The 17,457-nt window shown below is 39.9% G+C and overlaps 1 protein-coding gene across 1 annotated transcript; it reads left to right on the forward strand.

Moving 5' to 3' along the window:
- The first annotated feature begins 2,288 nt into the window (after positions 1-2,288).
- On the forward strand, positions 2,289-7,040 carry LOC106545037 (E3 ubiquitin-protein ligase TRIM39-like). Its single transcript, XM_014061483.2, has 4 exons — positions 2,289-2,596; positions 4,704-5,002; positions 5,976-6,029; positions 6,334-7,040. Exons 2-4 carry the CDS (start codon positions 4,726-4,728, stop codon positions 6,858-6,860), a joined length of 858 nt encoding a protein of 285 aa, XP_013916958.2. The 5' UTR covers positions 2,289-2,596; positions 4,704-4,725; the 3' UTR covers positions 6,861-7,040.
- The last annotated feature ends 10,417 nt before the right edge of the window (positions 7,041-17,457 follow it).

Genomic DNA, 17,457 nt, shown 5'->3' on the forward strand with positions numbered 1-17,457 from the left:
GAAAATATGGACTTTAAATTTTTAACTGTGTAATATAATCTGAAAACTTCAAAAATTGTTAAATTTTTAAAGTAGTTAAATTGAGACTATGGAACTCTGGATGTATGAAGAATTATTTGAGTTGCTAAAAAAATTGTATGAAACTGTAAATAGTAAGAAAGAATCAGAAACGCAGATGGAGCATGTAGACGAAGGCACAAGGTTGCAAATAGGAGAGCAGAGGGTAAAAGAAGGCTCAAACGAAGAACAAGAGGAGATCATGGAAGAAAAGGCGATTCAAAATTAAAAAAAAAACAGCTAGATGATTTCACTGGGATTTACAGTGGCACCAAAACAACAAAAACAACCCACAAATAAGAAAGAATACCCCCCAGAGAATAATAAAGCTGAAATTGGAACAGAATTATGATGTAAAATGGATTATATATATGGGAAGATGTGAAAGGAATAAACACTGGACAACACTTTGTTCATAACAAAAAAATAAAAAAAGCTTGATAAAATTATGTCAATCCTTTATGTTTTAAGTAAGAGCTTTTCTATATGTGCTCCTCAGATGTTTTGGATTCACATTCTGTTTTATAATTAGAAAGGTACTTGCATGCAAGAATCTCTTTCTGGATCAAGGGAGTGATCTCCAGCTCTAAGTAAAATCATTTTAATATAATTTTATTATATTGACTTTGATTACAATAGTAATAAGTAAAATCATTTCTGTGGCTTAACATACAGGTAGTCCTCAAGTTTCAACCACAATTGAGTTGCTAAGGTAAACATTTGTTAAACGAGTTTGTCTCATTTTATGACTTTTCTTTTATAGCCAGAGTACAGCCATGCAGTGTAATCATTAAGTGGGTTACACCTGATTTTATTACCTTTTAGCATTAGTTGTTAAGTGAATCTAATTTCTCCCTTGATTTTTCTTGTTAGCCGTGTGACTCTGGAACACTGCAAAAATCATTAAAAAATGTGCCAGTTTTCAAATTTTAATTGTGTGAATATTACAGGTGTGTGCAAACCAGTCATATATCACTTATATCACTTTTTTCATCATGTCATAACCTTGAATGAGCTTTAAAAGAATGGCCATAAGTTGAAGACATCATTTCCAGTGACTCTGTAAAGTTCTGTCCCTTTGGATGATAAACTAGATAATGTAACATTTTGACTGTCATTTATATTTTTATATTTATATTTTCATTTATATAAACATCAAGATATATTTCTGTTAGCTGAATTTAGGTGTGTGTGTGTGTTTGTGTGATTGCTCTGCTAAGGATATAAAGATTAATTGGAAGTGTAATGGTTGCAAACTAAACTGTAAATTACCCATACTAATTTTCCAATATGCACAACACACTTAAATGAGTTACTGTATTTTTGCATAATTCATTAAATGCAGAATAACAAATAGGTACAATTCACATAACATACCAAGACAAACAAAATTAAGATGTCTTCAAATGTGGCTACTAGATATCATTATTTACTAAGGACAAGTGACAAAACATGTCTCATTATGTCAGAATACAAGATAAATGCTAATTGGTTACCTGAATCATGCACCAGGTGTGTAATCCTGAACTTGCATCATGACACTGCTTTATACATGATTTCAACTTTCCAATAACTAACTGGATGCAGATGAAGTGACCTGGTTCCATGTGTTATGGGAAAAACACAAATGTTCAAATTAAAATTGTTCGAATTAATATTGCTTTTAAAAATGGCAATTCTTGAGAGTATTAAAGTCTTTCAAACTACTTGTGTGGGGTGAGGCGGTGGGAAGAACATGGACATTTTAAAAAAAATGAAAGAATGATTTGGGGATGGGGGAATGATGCCGAGTGAAAACAGACCACAAGAGGGTAGCAGAGCCCAAGATATGGGCGCCTGGATTGAGCAATGTGATGGAAGTCCTTTCAGCAAAGTAAGAGCTCAAAGATTGATTAACTTATCCGGGCGACTCCATTTCAGGACCTTTTAAAGGAAAAGCTTTTTAAAATACATCTGGTCCGGTCTATTTCTTTTTTAACGGGCCCCAGTACTTCAATTACATCTAGTACCAGTTTGGCAACATTTTCCATAACTCGCTTAACCTGAAAGCCAGGGGTAGCAACTCTCCGACCTTGCATAATGTCATAAAGCTAGGACATTTCTTTCCTAAGAAAATGGCGAGGTTGTGTCGACGAAATCGTGCTCGATTTAAAGGTTTATTTTGCACAGGGAGTTGGAAAGGCTGACTTCCAATAGGTCCCCGCCCCCCACAAGGTCCTACTGTATCTTGAGCCTAGAGTCTGGAGAGTTTAACTATCCTTGCCAGCTCATCTGCAAATTTCATTAGTCCCCTTCTATCCCCTCGTGTAAATATGGATGAAGACATTGAAGAGCACTGCGCCTAAGACAGCCTTTTCGGTTGCGTAAGTCGGACGGACAGACCAACACCCATAACCACAGCTAGCTGTATTTTCACTTTTACTTTCCCTCTCCGCACTGGGGTAGTTAGAAGCAGCGGCGCCCGATCGACAAGTTCCTCCTCGGGTCACCTATTCCTTTGCTCCGAATTCTCCAGGCAAGCGGCAAGCGGAGGACAGCGGTAAGCAAGGGAATGGACGGGGAAGCGAGGGAGCTGCCTTTCTTTTCCCTTCCTGGATCCGGTTCCCCCGGGTTTAAAGGTATCTTGACTGTTGCAAACCCGTTGGGCAAGAGCGATGCTCTGCTGCCACTCTCCAATCGCCGGCGCCTTGGCTTGCAGAAAGCGCTGCGCCCTCGTTCACTGGATCACTATGCTTACCTGCGCTTGCACGCGCGCGTACACACCCACACACACCGCCACACATACACACAAACACCACCCCACTTCCATCCTAGACAAAGAAGACAGAGCGCGGAAAGCACAGCCAGAGAGGGCGGGGGTGGAGGTGGGGGAGGGGCAAAAGTGTCAGTCGTAGCTTTTCAATTTCCAAAGTCCTCCTCGGGGTGACATCATGGCCACAGTTAGTCTACAACAGGCCGGAAAAGGAGGGACTGAGGAGGAGGAGGAGAAAGAAGCTGAGAGAGAGAAGCAGGGTTGGGTGGTCTTTCTCTTTTCCTCTGCTACCCTCTTAGAGAGGGATGAAGGCTGATGGACATGGTTCCTTAGGAGTTCTAAGGCCCCAGTTTCTACAGTACAGCTATATTGATCATTTCTCCCATGCTATTCTGAAGGATTTTATGATGTGTTCCCCAATTACTCTAGATGTTTTATTAGTCAATATTAGAAGTTAATTAGTCTAACTTCTTCAATATGAAAAATGGTCTGTTTTGCATTATAAAAAAACGGGCCTCGAAAAATGAAGGTTTGGCATCCTGTCACAGGAAAAGCTTTTTTTTCTTATGGAGTACAGAAAAAAAGAAATAAAAGCTCTTGCCTCATCTTGTTGGAAGGAATGTCCTTCTGGGTTCAGTCCCAAGTGGGGAAAAAGACACTGGAAACATGGAGGCTGCTTAGAAAGATGGTTTAATGATGAACAGGATCACATGGCTTGAACTCCTGGACAGAAAAGGGATCACATGCTTCCAGATGTTTGGGTGAAGAAGAAATAAGACAGATGTAGAAAATTCCTGGTTTTATGTCCACTCTGGCCTATGATCTTGATTTTGTATTTTGATTGGTTGTTAGACTCCCATGGGGCCAAGCAGGATCAGCTCTTTAGGCTGTGCTTTAATTCCAAGTTTAGTTGCCTTGCTGACTAATGTAATTTTCCAGGTGCCTTGTAGTGAGTTTCTGTGGAAGGCTAATCCTACCTTTGTTATGTAGACTAGCCTAGCTCAGGCTTTTTAATGAGCCGTTGACAAAGGTAGGGGCTATTAAGAGTGAGTATATTTCCTGCCTAAAAAGATTTTTCTCCATTTCTTATCCGGGGAAATATAATATTCTGCCTTTTCAATATTTCCCAGGATATTTCATTTTTCTAGGAGAGGAGTGGGTTTTAACTTCCTACAATCTTTTTCCATTGTGTTAGCAGATGTGTGAATAACAGATATTGTGTTATTCTTCAGCTAAAAGGATCCCATCCTCTTCCATTCATTCGTCTCCACTTCTGAGATATTGCTTGGAAAAATTTATGTAAGATTTTTGGGCAAAGTTTTTCAGAAGTGGTTCGCCATTGCTTCCTTCGTAGAGCTGAGATAAAGTGACCGGCCAAGGTTATTCATAGATTCCCAGTTTCTAACGTCAATCCTTAATACACCAAATTGGCTCTGAAAAGAGATTTTAGACATTTATAAAATCAGTTATCATCCTTCCCCATAGAAATAAATTAGGAAGCTGATTATACACACACACACACACACACACACACACACACACACACACACACACACACACAAACACATTGAGAAGCACTGAATTACAAGAGAAAATGGTCTTTCTGACTAAGAAAGAGAAAGAGGTTTTCTGAGATTTTTCAGAGGATAGGTTTCTTCTTGTTTAGCTGTCCTTCCTGGGAAGTAACATCTTAATGACCATCTTCTACCTTGGTTAAAGAGGATGTTTTTGTAGTATTCATTGCAGCTGTATATTCTTTATCATTTGAAAATTACCCTTGTGCATTTTTGAACACTTAAAGTCACCTTAATTAATGGACCACATGAACTTTTATCCTTTAATCTCATTTGTATAGAGTCTTTTTATTGCAGCCTTTACATTTTCTTTCTCCCAGGTACATCTGACTGAGGGGCACAATGTCACACACTCCGCGCTGCAAGCTGGTTGAATATTTTGAAGAATTGTGTGAAGACGAATTTGAGAAATTTAAGTTGCACCTGGAGGATTACCCAGTAGATAAGGGCTACAAGCCCATCCGTCGTTGCAAGACTGAGAAAGCTGCTCACATTGAAATAGCCCGATACATGATTGAGGCATTTGATGATGCCAAGGCCCTGAAGATGACCGTCAGCATTCTGGATAGAATAAACAAAAAGAATCTTGCTACAAGAATCCGAAAGGAGATGCCAGAATGTATGTAAACAAAGCCCAATTGTGTACTGGTAGCTCAAGGGTGATTCTAATTCCCTATAGGTAATCTATAGATAGAATCAGATTTGCTCCTTACTCTAAAGATAAGAAGGCTTTCTGGTGACACTCTCTTTTAGAGTCTTTACCCAGGAGGTTTCAAAGTATAGGAAATAGGTAAATGAATAGGGAGAAAGATGTAAAATTAGGACACATCTTTTCTATTTAGGAATAAAAGAGCTCCATATTTTCAGATGACCCAGATAACAATGAGGGCCTGGGAGAAAAAATAATCCTAGGAAAAACAAGAAACTGCAGGAATGGAACACTGGAGAAAATGAGCACATTTGGGGAGAAATGCAAATAATTGGGGGAAAAGAACATTCTGGGAAAGTAATGTTCCCTGTTTTTTCAAGCAATTATCATGATTGGTTTTTTTTTTAAAGCCCTGAATTTTACATCCCAGTAAATTGCTGTAGATGTGCTTTAGACTCTTGTCTACTCTTGTCCATGTTCTTAATGGGCCCATTTTTACTGAAAACAGCTGACTGGGGTTTAGCAAACATCAGAAGATGTCTACATAGCAGCTTTCTTTGCAAAATGGCCAGGTTGGTAAACCTTGAAAGTCCCTGCTGCCTATGTAGTGTGATGAGTTAGTATAGTTCTTCTGTGTGGAAAATTGCTCAGCAGTGCACCCCAACTTGCTGTCCTTCTATTGTGTTGACTGGGAATGATGAGAACTGTGATCCAATATATCCAAAGGGCAACTGGTTGGGAAAACTGGTCACTCCGTATTTTAGCTAAATATGGTTCAGTTCTAGCTGAAAAACAACCTGATCTTAATTGAATCAATTTAATGTTTAATGTTTTTGCTCTTGTGAAGATTGTTCACGTGATTATGACCAAAGGAAAAAATGGGACAGCCAATTAGCTAATTCATGATTCTTTTTAAAAATAAGAACTGACTTCTTTCCAACAGATTTTCTTCAGTCTGCAGAATCAGACGAGATGCTTTCGGAACCTCAAAATAAAGGTTAGTTGTCCGCAGATGCGTTAAAGTATTTTCCAAACACAAGACTTCAATCAAAATGGCCCGTTTTTCACTCATTTCTACCCTTCTCATCCCCCAGGAGCACTCTGAAAGCCTCTTAAAGGCCATGCACCACCATTTTTGTGAAGGGGGGGGGGGTTAGGAGGCAAAACAAATGCTGTATTCAGTGTATAAGATGCACCCAGATTTTTAGCCTCTTTTTTGAGGGAAAACGGTGCCTCTTATACTCTGAAAAATATGGTAATACTCTTTTCATTTCAACCTTTTCTTCATCTCTTCTCTTTAGTGGAGGTGATGCTGGATCCCAAGACAGCTTTCCCCACCCTCATCCTTTCAGAAGATCGGAAAAGCGTATACCTGGGTGAACGAGCCCAGGACTTTCCTGACAATCTAGAACGCTTTAATTTTTTCCCTTGCGTCCTAGGAACAGAAGGCATCAATTCTGGGACTTCACAGTGGGTGGTTGAAGTGGGCAGGGCCAAACAATGGGCCATTGGTGCGGTGCGTGAATCCATAAAAAGAAAAGGATATTTACATATAAGTGCTTCTGAAGGGTTTTGGGTATTGCAGCTGATCGATGGAGAATATGAGGTCACCACCGCACCTAAAACCATTCTTCCGGTGTGGAAGACAGTACAACGGATTCTCATTACCTTAGAATTCAGTTTAGGCAAATTATCCTTCTATGACGTGGACTCTATGGAGATTATCTTTACTTTCAACTATCCATTTTCTGAGAAAATGTTCCCCTTCTTCCTGACTTGGGACAAAAAGAATCCATTAAAAATTAGTACAGATTACACCATCAAATAATCTGAGTAAGAACAAGAAAAAACAATTCTGGGAAATTACCTAACCTGAGGAATTTTCTGTTCAGACCTTGAAGTGATTGCCATTAGATTCAGGGAATTTTACTTTTGAATAAATAGAATGGTGGTGTTAATTTCTGGTTTCTGTTCCCTTTATTCTCTTCATGAGAACCTTTATGTATGAAAAAAAAAATTAGGGGAATAAAGTTTGAGAAACATTTACCCAATATTCCAGAGGCTTCCACAGACAATAATATATGTTCACACCAATTTGTTTTTAAAGGACTTTAAAAGTAAGGGATGGGTTCAAATGATCCTGGCCAGCAGATAAGATATGGGTCAACGTGGGGAGGAATAAAATTAGGACTTATGGGCTGTTTTGGTAGGTCTGGAAAAAAAGAAAAGAAACCCCCTCCTCAAATTTTCAATGAACAACATTTCTTGAGAAGATGAGTTTAGGTAAAATGACGCTGCGTGCCACCTCTGGTATGTGTGCAATAGCTTGGCTATCACTGCTCTAGGCTACTTTCATTTACCAGAGCCATATTTAGCTTGTTTACAGGTTGGTCTTCGCACCATCATCATGCCTTGTCCCAGTGGTTTCTCGGTGTTTCTCTTTCCTTATACTAGTTAAGCAATTTGTAATAAAGACTACAGAATAATAAGTCACTTATCTAGAATTTAATTTAGGTTGATAGTGCGATTTGGTTGATGGACCCAAATTCAATCATAAAGATTATTAGTTTACTTTGGCTTAGTCAGATAACATCTCAAACTGCCTTGTCTTATCCCAATCATGTTTTGTGGGTAGAAACAGACACATCTGCCTTTACTGACCTTCTGTTGCAAATTTGATTTTCCTCTGCGTTTTTCTGCTGCAGTGTGAAAGTACATAAACTTTTCCTCTCAGGTTTCCTCAAATGCCCTGATTGGCTTTGCCTTGAGCACTTTATTTTCTGACAAGCTCTGAGCTATATCAGCTATATCACAGGAGATGGAATGCAGCTTCAACTATGCCAGTACTGATGACTGATTCTAATACCTTTTAGATCCCAATAACTTTTAAATACAAGACAAGGAATAAAATGAAGACACTAAGTCAAAGATTGCTGATTCAAAATCTGCCAGAACTAATTTTAACTACTACTATTATTATTTAATTAATCCTTAAATTATTTTTAAAAATTCTTTCTGAGTGTCCTACATCTTCCTGTGCTTGTTTACTTATTTGATTGATTCAGACAGTGATTCCCAAAGTGGGCAGTACCGCTCCCTGGGATGACTTAGGGGGGCACTAAGAGGCAAAGGGGGCAGCAAGGGGGTGCTAAGAAGCAAGGGAGGTGGCAGAGCAGTGCTGAAGGTGTCCCCCTCGCGGGGCACAATTCTGCCTGGGGCTCTGTTGGCTGCCAGTCAGCTGAGAACTTCCGGCAGGGGTGAATTATGGGCAGTTTGGAGAACCAGTAAAATCAATGACATGCAGTGAGCTTCATGATCGGTGAGACAAGCGCGAAAGCACCGCTGAAGCCCTGGCGCAGCGTCCGCCATAGAGCAGGACCGGGACCCACTCTATGGCGGACGGCGCCGGGACGTTAAAGTCCTGCTGCCACTTTAAAGCCATGCCCTGGGCACCAACTGCTCCAGCGAGACTTCCAGTTCCATCCCGGCGGGCGGAGAGGGCGAGGGAAGACTGGAGGCGACGGGCAGGCGGCGAAGCGAGGCTGCTCGGGTGGCTGAGGTTCGGCTGCCACTTGTCCCTCAGGCTGGCTCTGCCGGTGCAGCAACACTGCTGAGTCCGCCCGCCCATCGCCTCCAGTCCTCCCTCGCCCTGTCCACCCGCCGGGATGGAGCTGGAAGCCTTGTTGGAGCAGTTGGTGCCTGCCCTGCCGCCACTTTAAAGCCATGCCCCTGGGCACCGACTGCTCCAGCGAGGCTTCCAGCTCCATCTCGGCGGGCGGAGAGGGAGGACTGGAGGCAAGGGGTGGGCGGGCAGCGAAGAGAGGCGCAGCGATCTGCTTAACTGTTTAAAAAAGCCTCTAAACAAAGTGTCCTCTGCAGGAGGAGGCGAGAGAATCACGTGCCTCCTTTGCATAATGAATTTTTCACCTTTTAACCCTTGGTTAACTCTGAGCAACGGTTAAAAGGTAAAAAATTCCTTATGCAAAGGAGGCCCATAGTTCTCTCGCCTCCCCCTACAGTTAGCACTAAGCAGACTGAGTCACTGTGACTTGGAGTCTGGCAGCAACTACCTTGGCCTTTTTAATTATTTTAAAAATTCTTTTTTTTCTCCTCATGAGACTGGTGAGGCCCCGTCTCCCCTGCCTCCCCTGACTGCACGTCCCTGAGTAAAATGCACCACTAACTGGCTCTGCCCTCACCTCCCGCCCCTCCCACTCCTTTTCGTACCTCACCTGCCTAGAGGCACAGGTGCTGCTGCTCCCTGGTCCCTCGCTTATCTCAACCAGACAGCCCAACAAATCTCTGCCTGGTGAGTCTTCCTTTGCTTCTATTCTAGCTACCTCCCCTATGTCCCAGCCAAAGTATCTATTCTTTTCCCAAGCTATTTCCCTCCATCTGGGCTCTCCCTTGCAGAGCTGAGCCTAGCATTCAGTTTCAAATCCAGGGCGGTGGAGGGGGGCAACAGCAGCCAAGAGGAGGGAAAAAATATGGGCCCATATTTTTGGGAGAGAGGGAGGGAGGGAGGGAGGAAGGCAGAGAGAGAGAAAGAAAAGGAGGATGGAATTGAGAGGGAAAGGAAGTGAGAGAGAGAAGGAGGGAGAAAGAAAGTGAAAGGGAGAAAGATGGAGAAAGTGGAGAGTAAGAAAGGAGAGTGGGAAGGAGATAGGGAGAGAAAGGGGGAGGAGGGAGGAAGAGGAAGAGAGGAAAGAAAAGGAGAAAGGGAGAGAGAAGGGGAAGAGATGGAGGAAGAGAGGTGAGAGAGACAACTGAACTTTACTTATGAAAAGGTGTTAATTATGTCAATGGAAGAGATAGGAAACTGCATTAGTGATACATATATGTCAACACATTGATTTGTAGCTAGAAGAGAAAGGTGGGATACAAGATGATGATCTTCAAGTTTTTTGTGACCATTTGGACATGCTGCATAAAGATATGTCTGAGCTCGTCTTTTGATGGAAATTCCAGATTGGATGATAAATCCATTTTCAGATATTGAGGAAGATGGGATAGTGGAGGAACAACTCACAGAGCTGCAAAATGATATTGAACGGAAGCCAAAGTGGTTAAGAAACAAGTTGCATTTTCAACATCATATTTGGTGGAACATGGCTTCAGTAGGATAATCCAATTTCTCTCCATGAAAAGAAATCAACTCCAGATTACTGAACATGGTGATTTAAGTCTCCTGCTAAGTGACTTAAAACCAGACATTGGGACATTGGGATCCCTTCACCAAGCCCATCCATCACATTAAGAATTTACTGAACAGTGAAATAGTTACTAAATTATACTGAGTTTACTAAGTTACTAGCCACTAAGGTTTTTAATAAATGACTATCAGACTTTGAAAACCTGGTATCACTGGATCATGTTCAACAATTTTGTTGAATTAACATTAACTAAAAAGGTTTTTAAATTGGATTTTGAATAAATGTGCAATTAATTGTTACAGTTTTGAATTTTACTGTTACTATCTTCCATCCATCATGCAAGCCACCCAGTCACATGACCCCCCCAGCCACACCCACAAGCCACGCCTACAGCACCCAGTTGTAAAAAAAATTAAATTCTACCACTGGGTGGGGGAGCACTGAGGATCAGTTGGTAGCACCAAGGGGGCGGTGGACAAAAAAAGTTTGGGAACCACTGATTCAGAGTAATTCTGTCACTTCACCTGAGAGAAAAAATAACTCCCAATTTTTAAAAAAATCCAAATTTCAATAAGCCGATGAGCTAACTCAAAGCAGTTCTCATTTCTGACCACAACTGAGACTGGAATTTCCAGAATTGCTAAGCAAGGTGATTGTTCAGTGAGTTGTGCTCAATTTTATGACTTTTTTTGGCCACAATTGTTTAATGAATTATTGCATTTTTAAGGCTTCCCCTGTTGACTTTGCTTGCTGAAAGGCGACGGGGAAGATTGCAAATCCCATGACTCCAAGTGCTGCAACTATTGTAAACAACATGTCCTGCCATTTCCCACTGCGTGAATTTGATCCTGTGATTGTGGGAATCCTAGGATGGTTGCAAATACAAGGACTGGTTATAAGACATTTCCTTCAGTGCCAGTAACTTTGAATGGGCACTAAACCGATGGTTTTGAAACAAGGACTACTTGTAATAGGCAAAAGGCTTTAGGCAGAATTAGAAGACTTATCTAAAAGTGAAAATATTATCTATAATTCAAATGAAGATTACAAACAGTGAAAGCAAGAGCTATTCGATTACCTCCCACAGACCCATTTGATCCCACAGATTAGTCTTCCTCCGTATTCCATCTGCCAGCCAATGTCGGCTGGCGACTATTCGGAGGAGGGCCTTCTCTGTGGCTGTCCGGGCCCTTTGGAACGAGCTCCCCGTGGAGATTCGGACCCTCTCCACCCTTCAGGCCTTCCGGGCGGCCGTGAAGACCTGGCTGTCCCAGCAAGCCTGGGGTTGTGTTCCCCCCGCTACTTGAATTTGCTGTGTCTGTTGTGCTTTTAAACTGTTCGTATTGTCTGATTGTCTTTGTCTTACTTTTTGTAATTTCCCCTCCCTTGGCTTTGTTCAGCCGCCCTGAGTCCCTTCGAGGAATAGGGCGGCCTACAAATTTAATAAACTCCAAACTCCAAACTCTATTTACAAAAGTGGAAATTGTTCAGATTTCCAAATGTGAAAATATATTTTTGTTCTTTAAATAAAACATTCCTTGGTAAGATCATCACGTTGAAATAACTGGTGTCCACATGTTGTTAGATTTAACACAGCTCTGCATCCATGAAGATCGTTAGGTTCATAATACCTTTGAAAAAACACAAAATGTTATAATAACAAATTTAGATTTCTGTTAATCTTGGAAAATTAAGCTAGTCCAAACCTTAGATACATTTGTTCTTTAAAGTAGCTATAGTTTACCTATAAGAATTTTAACCAGTCTTACTTAACTTGCAAAGTAGCAGCTGTTCTTGAATTTGGAAACCCTTTACGCCGAAGGGCCTCTCTTTGCTATGCTTTTGATAGCTGTCAAAAACTGATTTGTACTTAAACTTTTATGTGGTCTAATTACTTAATGAAGATTTAGTATAATTAGGTGCAATTTATAAATTTAGTAAACACACCTCAGGAAGAAGCCTTGGAGAAATTGAGGTTTGAACAAGAATTATCTACCACTTATTTTGAGGATTCTTACAAGGTTTATTTCCATAAATAAGGTTAGTATTTGTTTGTTATGGTAGAAAATAGAATCTTACATTCCAATTTCTGTCAGGTATAATATTCTTGCTGTGTTGTCTTGTAGCAGCAGATTGAGGTTTTGTTTAGCAATCTACTTACGAAAGACCAGGACTCGAGACCACGAAGGTGCAAGAGAAACAGCTTTAATGATGCATCGAGTTCAGTGTGTTCACACACCAAAATCTGAACTGCCTGGGCTCTGCCCAGGATGCTACTTTTATGCCGTGTTCCACACGGTGCATTCTCAAGGCGTTTCCATACACGAGACAAACATGACATTTCGAAAAGGAGAAGTTCATTTTGGAATGTTACAAACAGAGAAGTACATAGGAAAAATACAAAAAGAGAAGTTCTTATAATGTCTTAAGCTATCAGCTGTTTCACTTCTGTTCTACCTTACACCAGCGCTTGGCTTCCTGTGCCCCTCCACAGCGTCTTGTCACACTGTTCCAGCAATATTTTTAATACTTATGAGGAAGTTAGAAGTCAGAAGTCAAGTGCACTAATGCACTAATATAAATTTATAAGGTCCATTCTATTAAAATCACCTAACCTGGTCAGCCACTGGTGGATTCACCTGTGCACCCCCTCCTGCCTCAGTCTGGCAGTGAACATCAGAGGCAATGATTAAAAAATAGGAAAAAGAAAAAGAAGGCCAGATATATGTAACTGGTGCTATAAAGTTTTTTTAAATATCAACGATTACACTAGAAGCAGATGTATATAGTCAACCTCATATACCAGTGATGCCTAACCTTTTTTCCATTGCGTGCCAAAAGCAAGGGGGAGTGCAGGGGGGGGGGTCGTGCACAGACGTGCCCATACCCATAATTCTTTGTGCGCGACCACTGGGGCACATACATGCATGACTCCCGCCCTCCACCCTGCTTTTGGCACGTGATGGACCCATTTTTCACCCACCTCAGTTTCCAGAGGCTTTCTAGGAGCCTAGGAAGAGTGAAAACAGCATTCTCTGCCCTTCAGGAGGCTTCCCTGAAGCCTCTGGAGAGCCCAAAATGGCCCTATGGGCAAGCCCGAAGTTCAGGAACAGAAAACGGTCCAACGTGGAAACCAGAAGTCTGTTCCCAATGTTCCAGTTTGCACGTTGTGTTATTTTTTGCCCTCTGGAGGCTTCAGGGAAACCTCCAGAGGGCAAAAAATGTTCAAAAATGAAGGCCGAAGTCAGCTGGCAAGGGCACACATGTGCGCTGGAGTTGACAGGGCAATGCCGCACGTGCCCTAACAAATGGCTTTGTGTGCCATCTATGGCATGCATGCCATAGGTTCGCTATTATGATCACATACCGTACATCTGCAACATATAAACCTATCTGCACATTTTTAACCAAAATACTATGAAAATGCTGCTCTGTATGATATTTTGATTAAATATTTGAGAGTCTGCTTATCCGCAGATGGGCTTATCTGCAAGCATATAGAGGAAGTATGAGTACTTAAAAAATATTACTATATACCGTATTTTTCAGAGTATAAGACACACCTTTTTTCCTCAAAAAAGAGGCTGAAAATCTGTGGTTCCATCTTATACACCGAATACAGCATTTTTTGCCTCCCCAAACCCTGCCTCTTCACCAAATGGTCGTGCATAACCTTATGGAGGCTTTCAGTGTGCTCCTGAGGGCTGGGGAGGGAAGAAATGAGCAAAAAATGCACCATTTTTGCCCCCCAGCCCCCAGCAGTACTCTATAAATATCCATGCAAATTTTTTGACAAAAAACGGGCCTGTTTTCATGGAAAACGGGCCATTTTTTGCTTGTTTTTGGCCCCCCACCTCCAGAAGCACTCTGTAAGCTCCCACCAAGGTTACTCATGCCCATTGTTTGAAAAAAATGGCCCCGTTCACATGAAAAAGGGCTATTTTGGGGGGGTTTGCAGAGTGCAAAAACTTTTTCCCCTTTTGGAAAGCTCCTTAACTGGTTGATGAGGATTACATTGATCAAGTCCTGTGCCAGCAGAAACACCTACCTATCTACTGTATTTCTCTCTATCTCTATTTCTCTCTCTCTATCCCTCTACCATGCCAGATGCTAGAGGCTGGTACAGAGGAGCACGTTAATTAAAAGGAAAGCTTTACAATCGATTTGGAGAAATGGGGAAACTTGCATTTATCAATGATGGGAAGAATTTCTACAATTAAAATGAACATTCTACCTAGAATTTTATATCTGTTTCAGACAATTCCAATTAGACTGGGTAAGGATTTTTTTCTAGACTTAAATAAAATAGTTTTGAAATTTATTTGGCAAGGGAAAAAAGCTAGAATAAAGCTTAAATTACTACAAGATGTTAGATTAAGAGGAGGTTTTGGTTTACCCGATTGGGAGCTATACTATCAGGCAGCAAACCTGATGTGGATTAAGGAGTGGATATCATTAAAAAACTCTAGATTATTGAACGTAGAAGGTCATGATTTGCTGTTGGGATGGCATGCCTTCTTATGGTATAAGGGAACTAAACCACATGGTTACTTTAGAAGACATTATATAAGGGAGGCATTGTTGTTAAATTGGGAAAAGATTAAAAAATTACATTATTTAAAAATTCCAGTCTGGACATCAACAATTGAAGCATTTTCGTATCCGATAATACATAAAAAGGAACAAACAGTTAGATATATAGAATTATTGAATGCAGAGGGTGAGCTCAAATCTAGTCAAGAATTGAAGCAAGAAGGGATGGAAATGAACTGGTATTCATATGTACAGATACAATCTAGATATAATGAAGATAGAAAAACTAAAGGTCTATATAATAAAATGACTGAGCTAGATAAAATTCTAACAGGTACTGATGAAAAAGGAATTAAAAAACTATATGGATATTTATTGGAGTTTAAATTGCATGAAGAACAAGTTAAAGAAACTATGATTGCGTGGGGGAAAAATTTTAAGTATGGGATTGATTTAGAGAATTGGCAGAAATTGTGGTCTCAAAATTACAAAATGACAATGTCTACTGCATATAGAGAAAACTTGTATAAGATGTTTTATAGGTGGCATCTACCCCCGACCAGAATCGCAAGAATGTTTAAGAATAAATCAGAAAAGTGTTGGAAATGTCACCAGATACCTGGCTCATACTACCACATGTGGTGGACTTGCACTGAAGCTAAAAGATACTGGACTAAAATCCACATGTGGTTGGAGAAAATGATACATAAACAAATAGACTTTAAACCAGAGGTCTTTTTATTGGGAATTTTACCAGAAACCTACAACAAAGACTTAAAATATTTGATTGTAAATGTTGTAACAGCAGCCAGAATTGTATTTGCAAAAAACTGGAAAAATGAAACAATACCAAAAGAGGAAGAAATCATTCGAAAAATAATGGACTGTGCCGAAATGAGTAAATTGACATTTGAAATTAGAGAGCAAGAGGATGAACAATTTTATAAGATATGGGACCTGTTTTATCAATGGCTAAGGGAAAAAGAACAAAATTTTGGAAATGAAAAATGATATACTTACGCTTTAATTGGAAAAAGTAAATGATGATATAATTATGCTGTGAAATAATTCAACAATGATATAAGGAAGTACTAATATAAGGTCTGGTGATAAAATGTATAAGGTTAAGAATTTATTATAATGATATTTCGCTGCTGATAAGGTAATTCTAGTAGGGGAACAAATGAAAACTGGTATATATAGGCAGCGATGCCTTGTTGAACAATGAAGGAATAAGATCTCTGTTTGAAGGTATGAAATGCAAGATTAACAATGAATAGAAGTATATTCTCTGGGGGAAAACAATGTTAATGTTAACTGAATATATATGGTAGAAGGAAAATGAGACCTTTAGTTACATTAGAGGAAATATCTGAGATGGTAAACATTATTTGAAGATGTAGATGTTAAAACAACCGTAATCAAACGACATGCTGCATGTGACGATGGTTTTTTTTCTTTTTCTTTTTTTTGTTTTTGTTTTTGTTTTTTCTTTTTCTTTTTCTTTTTTTTTTCCCCCCTTCCTTTTTGGACCTTTTTTGTCCTTTTTGGCCTTCCCCCTCCCCCCACCCTTTTTTTCTCTCTTTTCCCCTTCTCTTTTTGAACTTTTTTTTTTCTTCTCCTTTTTGTCCTTTTTGGCCTCCCCCCCTTCCCCCACCCCCCCCCCTTTTTTTTTTCTTTCTTCCTCTTCCTCTCTCCCTTGTTCTACTTTGTTGTTTTTTGTTTTTTAAACCCTAGCTTATTGTGGTGCTTATTAAATATACAATAGAGAGATACGGGATGTATAAACTTAGTAGGGATGCACCTGTGATTAAACGACATATTGTATGTGAAGATGGGTTTTCCCTTCCCCCCCTTTTTTTTCTCTCTCCATCCTTTCCCTTTCCCATTGTTGTCTATGTAACAAAAAAAAAAAAATTAAAAAAAAAAAAGGAAAGCTTTACATATTACTAAAAGGAATGTTTTGCACATCTCCTGATTCTGTGTTTCTCCATCTCGTGTCTGTGTCTTCAGGCAACTAAAGCTGCCCTATACACATCCTGGTAATGGATCCCAACAGTTCATCATACACCCAGAGCTCCATAATTTCAATTTAACTAATTTAACATTTTAAAAAGATTTTTAAAAAAATTGTATCACATTTAATTAAAGTCCATGCAATAGTTTTCCCTCCTTTAATGTCCAAATTCCAAAATCCAATTTTAATGTTAGTCCAGTCCAAACTGGGGATTAATTTTCTTCCACAGCTCTAAGCAGTCAAAGCCAAAACTGTTGTGAAAACAAAACTTCTTAAAAATTCTCACCGCTAAAATGTATCTTTCTCTGCAGCCAAGGTCAAATTATCCAGCTGTACTTTCTCTTTCATCTGTCCCTAAGTATTGTAATTGTGTCTTCTTACCAGCAGATGGCCTCTCTCCATTGTGCACTCTGATGCATTGTCAATAAATGTCAAAAAGCACTTTTATTCCAAAAAAGAATTTTAAAAAAGGAACTTTACCCCTGAATTCTTTCTTTTTGTCAATTTTAGTATTTTCAGATCTAAATACAATATAGGTCTTCCAAGGCTTTTAGTGGTTTAGACTCCACTTCAACTTTTTTCCTCCATGAAATTTCCCAAGTGCCAAATAGCCACTAATTCCACATCGGGATCCTTATTAAATGCAAATTTAAAAATTCTTTTACCTTTGAGTTAACAATCAGTTACCCGCTTCCAATACTTTATTCAAACACCACTCCGGG

The sequence above is a fragment of the Thamnophis sirtalis genome, unplaced genomic scaffold (genome assembly GCF_051295495.1).
Source record: "Thamnophis sirtalis isolate CommonGarterSnake01/CBP01778 unplaced genomic scaffold, rThaSir2_p1.2 scaffold_4, whole genome shotgun sequence".
NCBI lineage: Eukaryota > Metazoa > Chordata > Lepidosauria > Squamata > Natricidae > Thamnophis > Thamnophis sirtalis.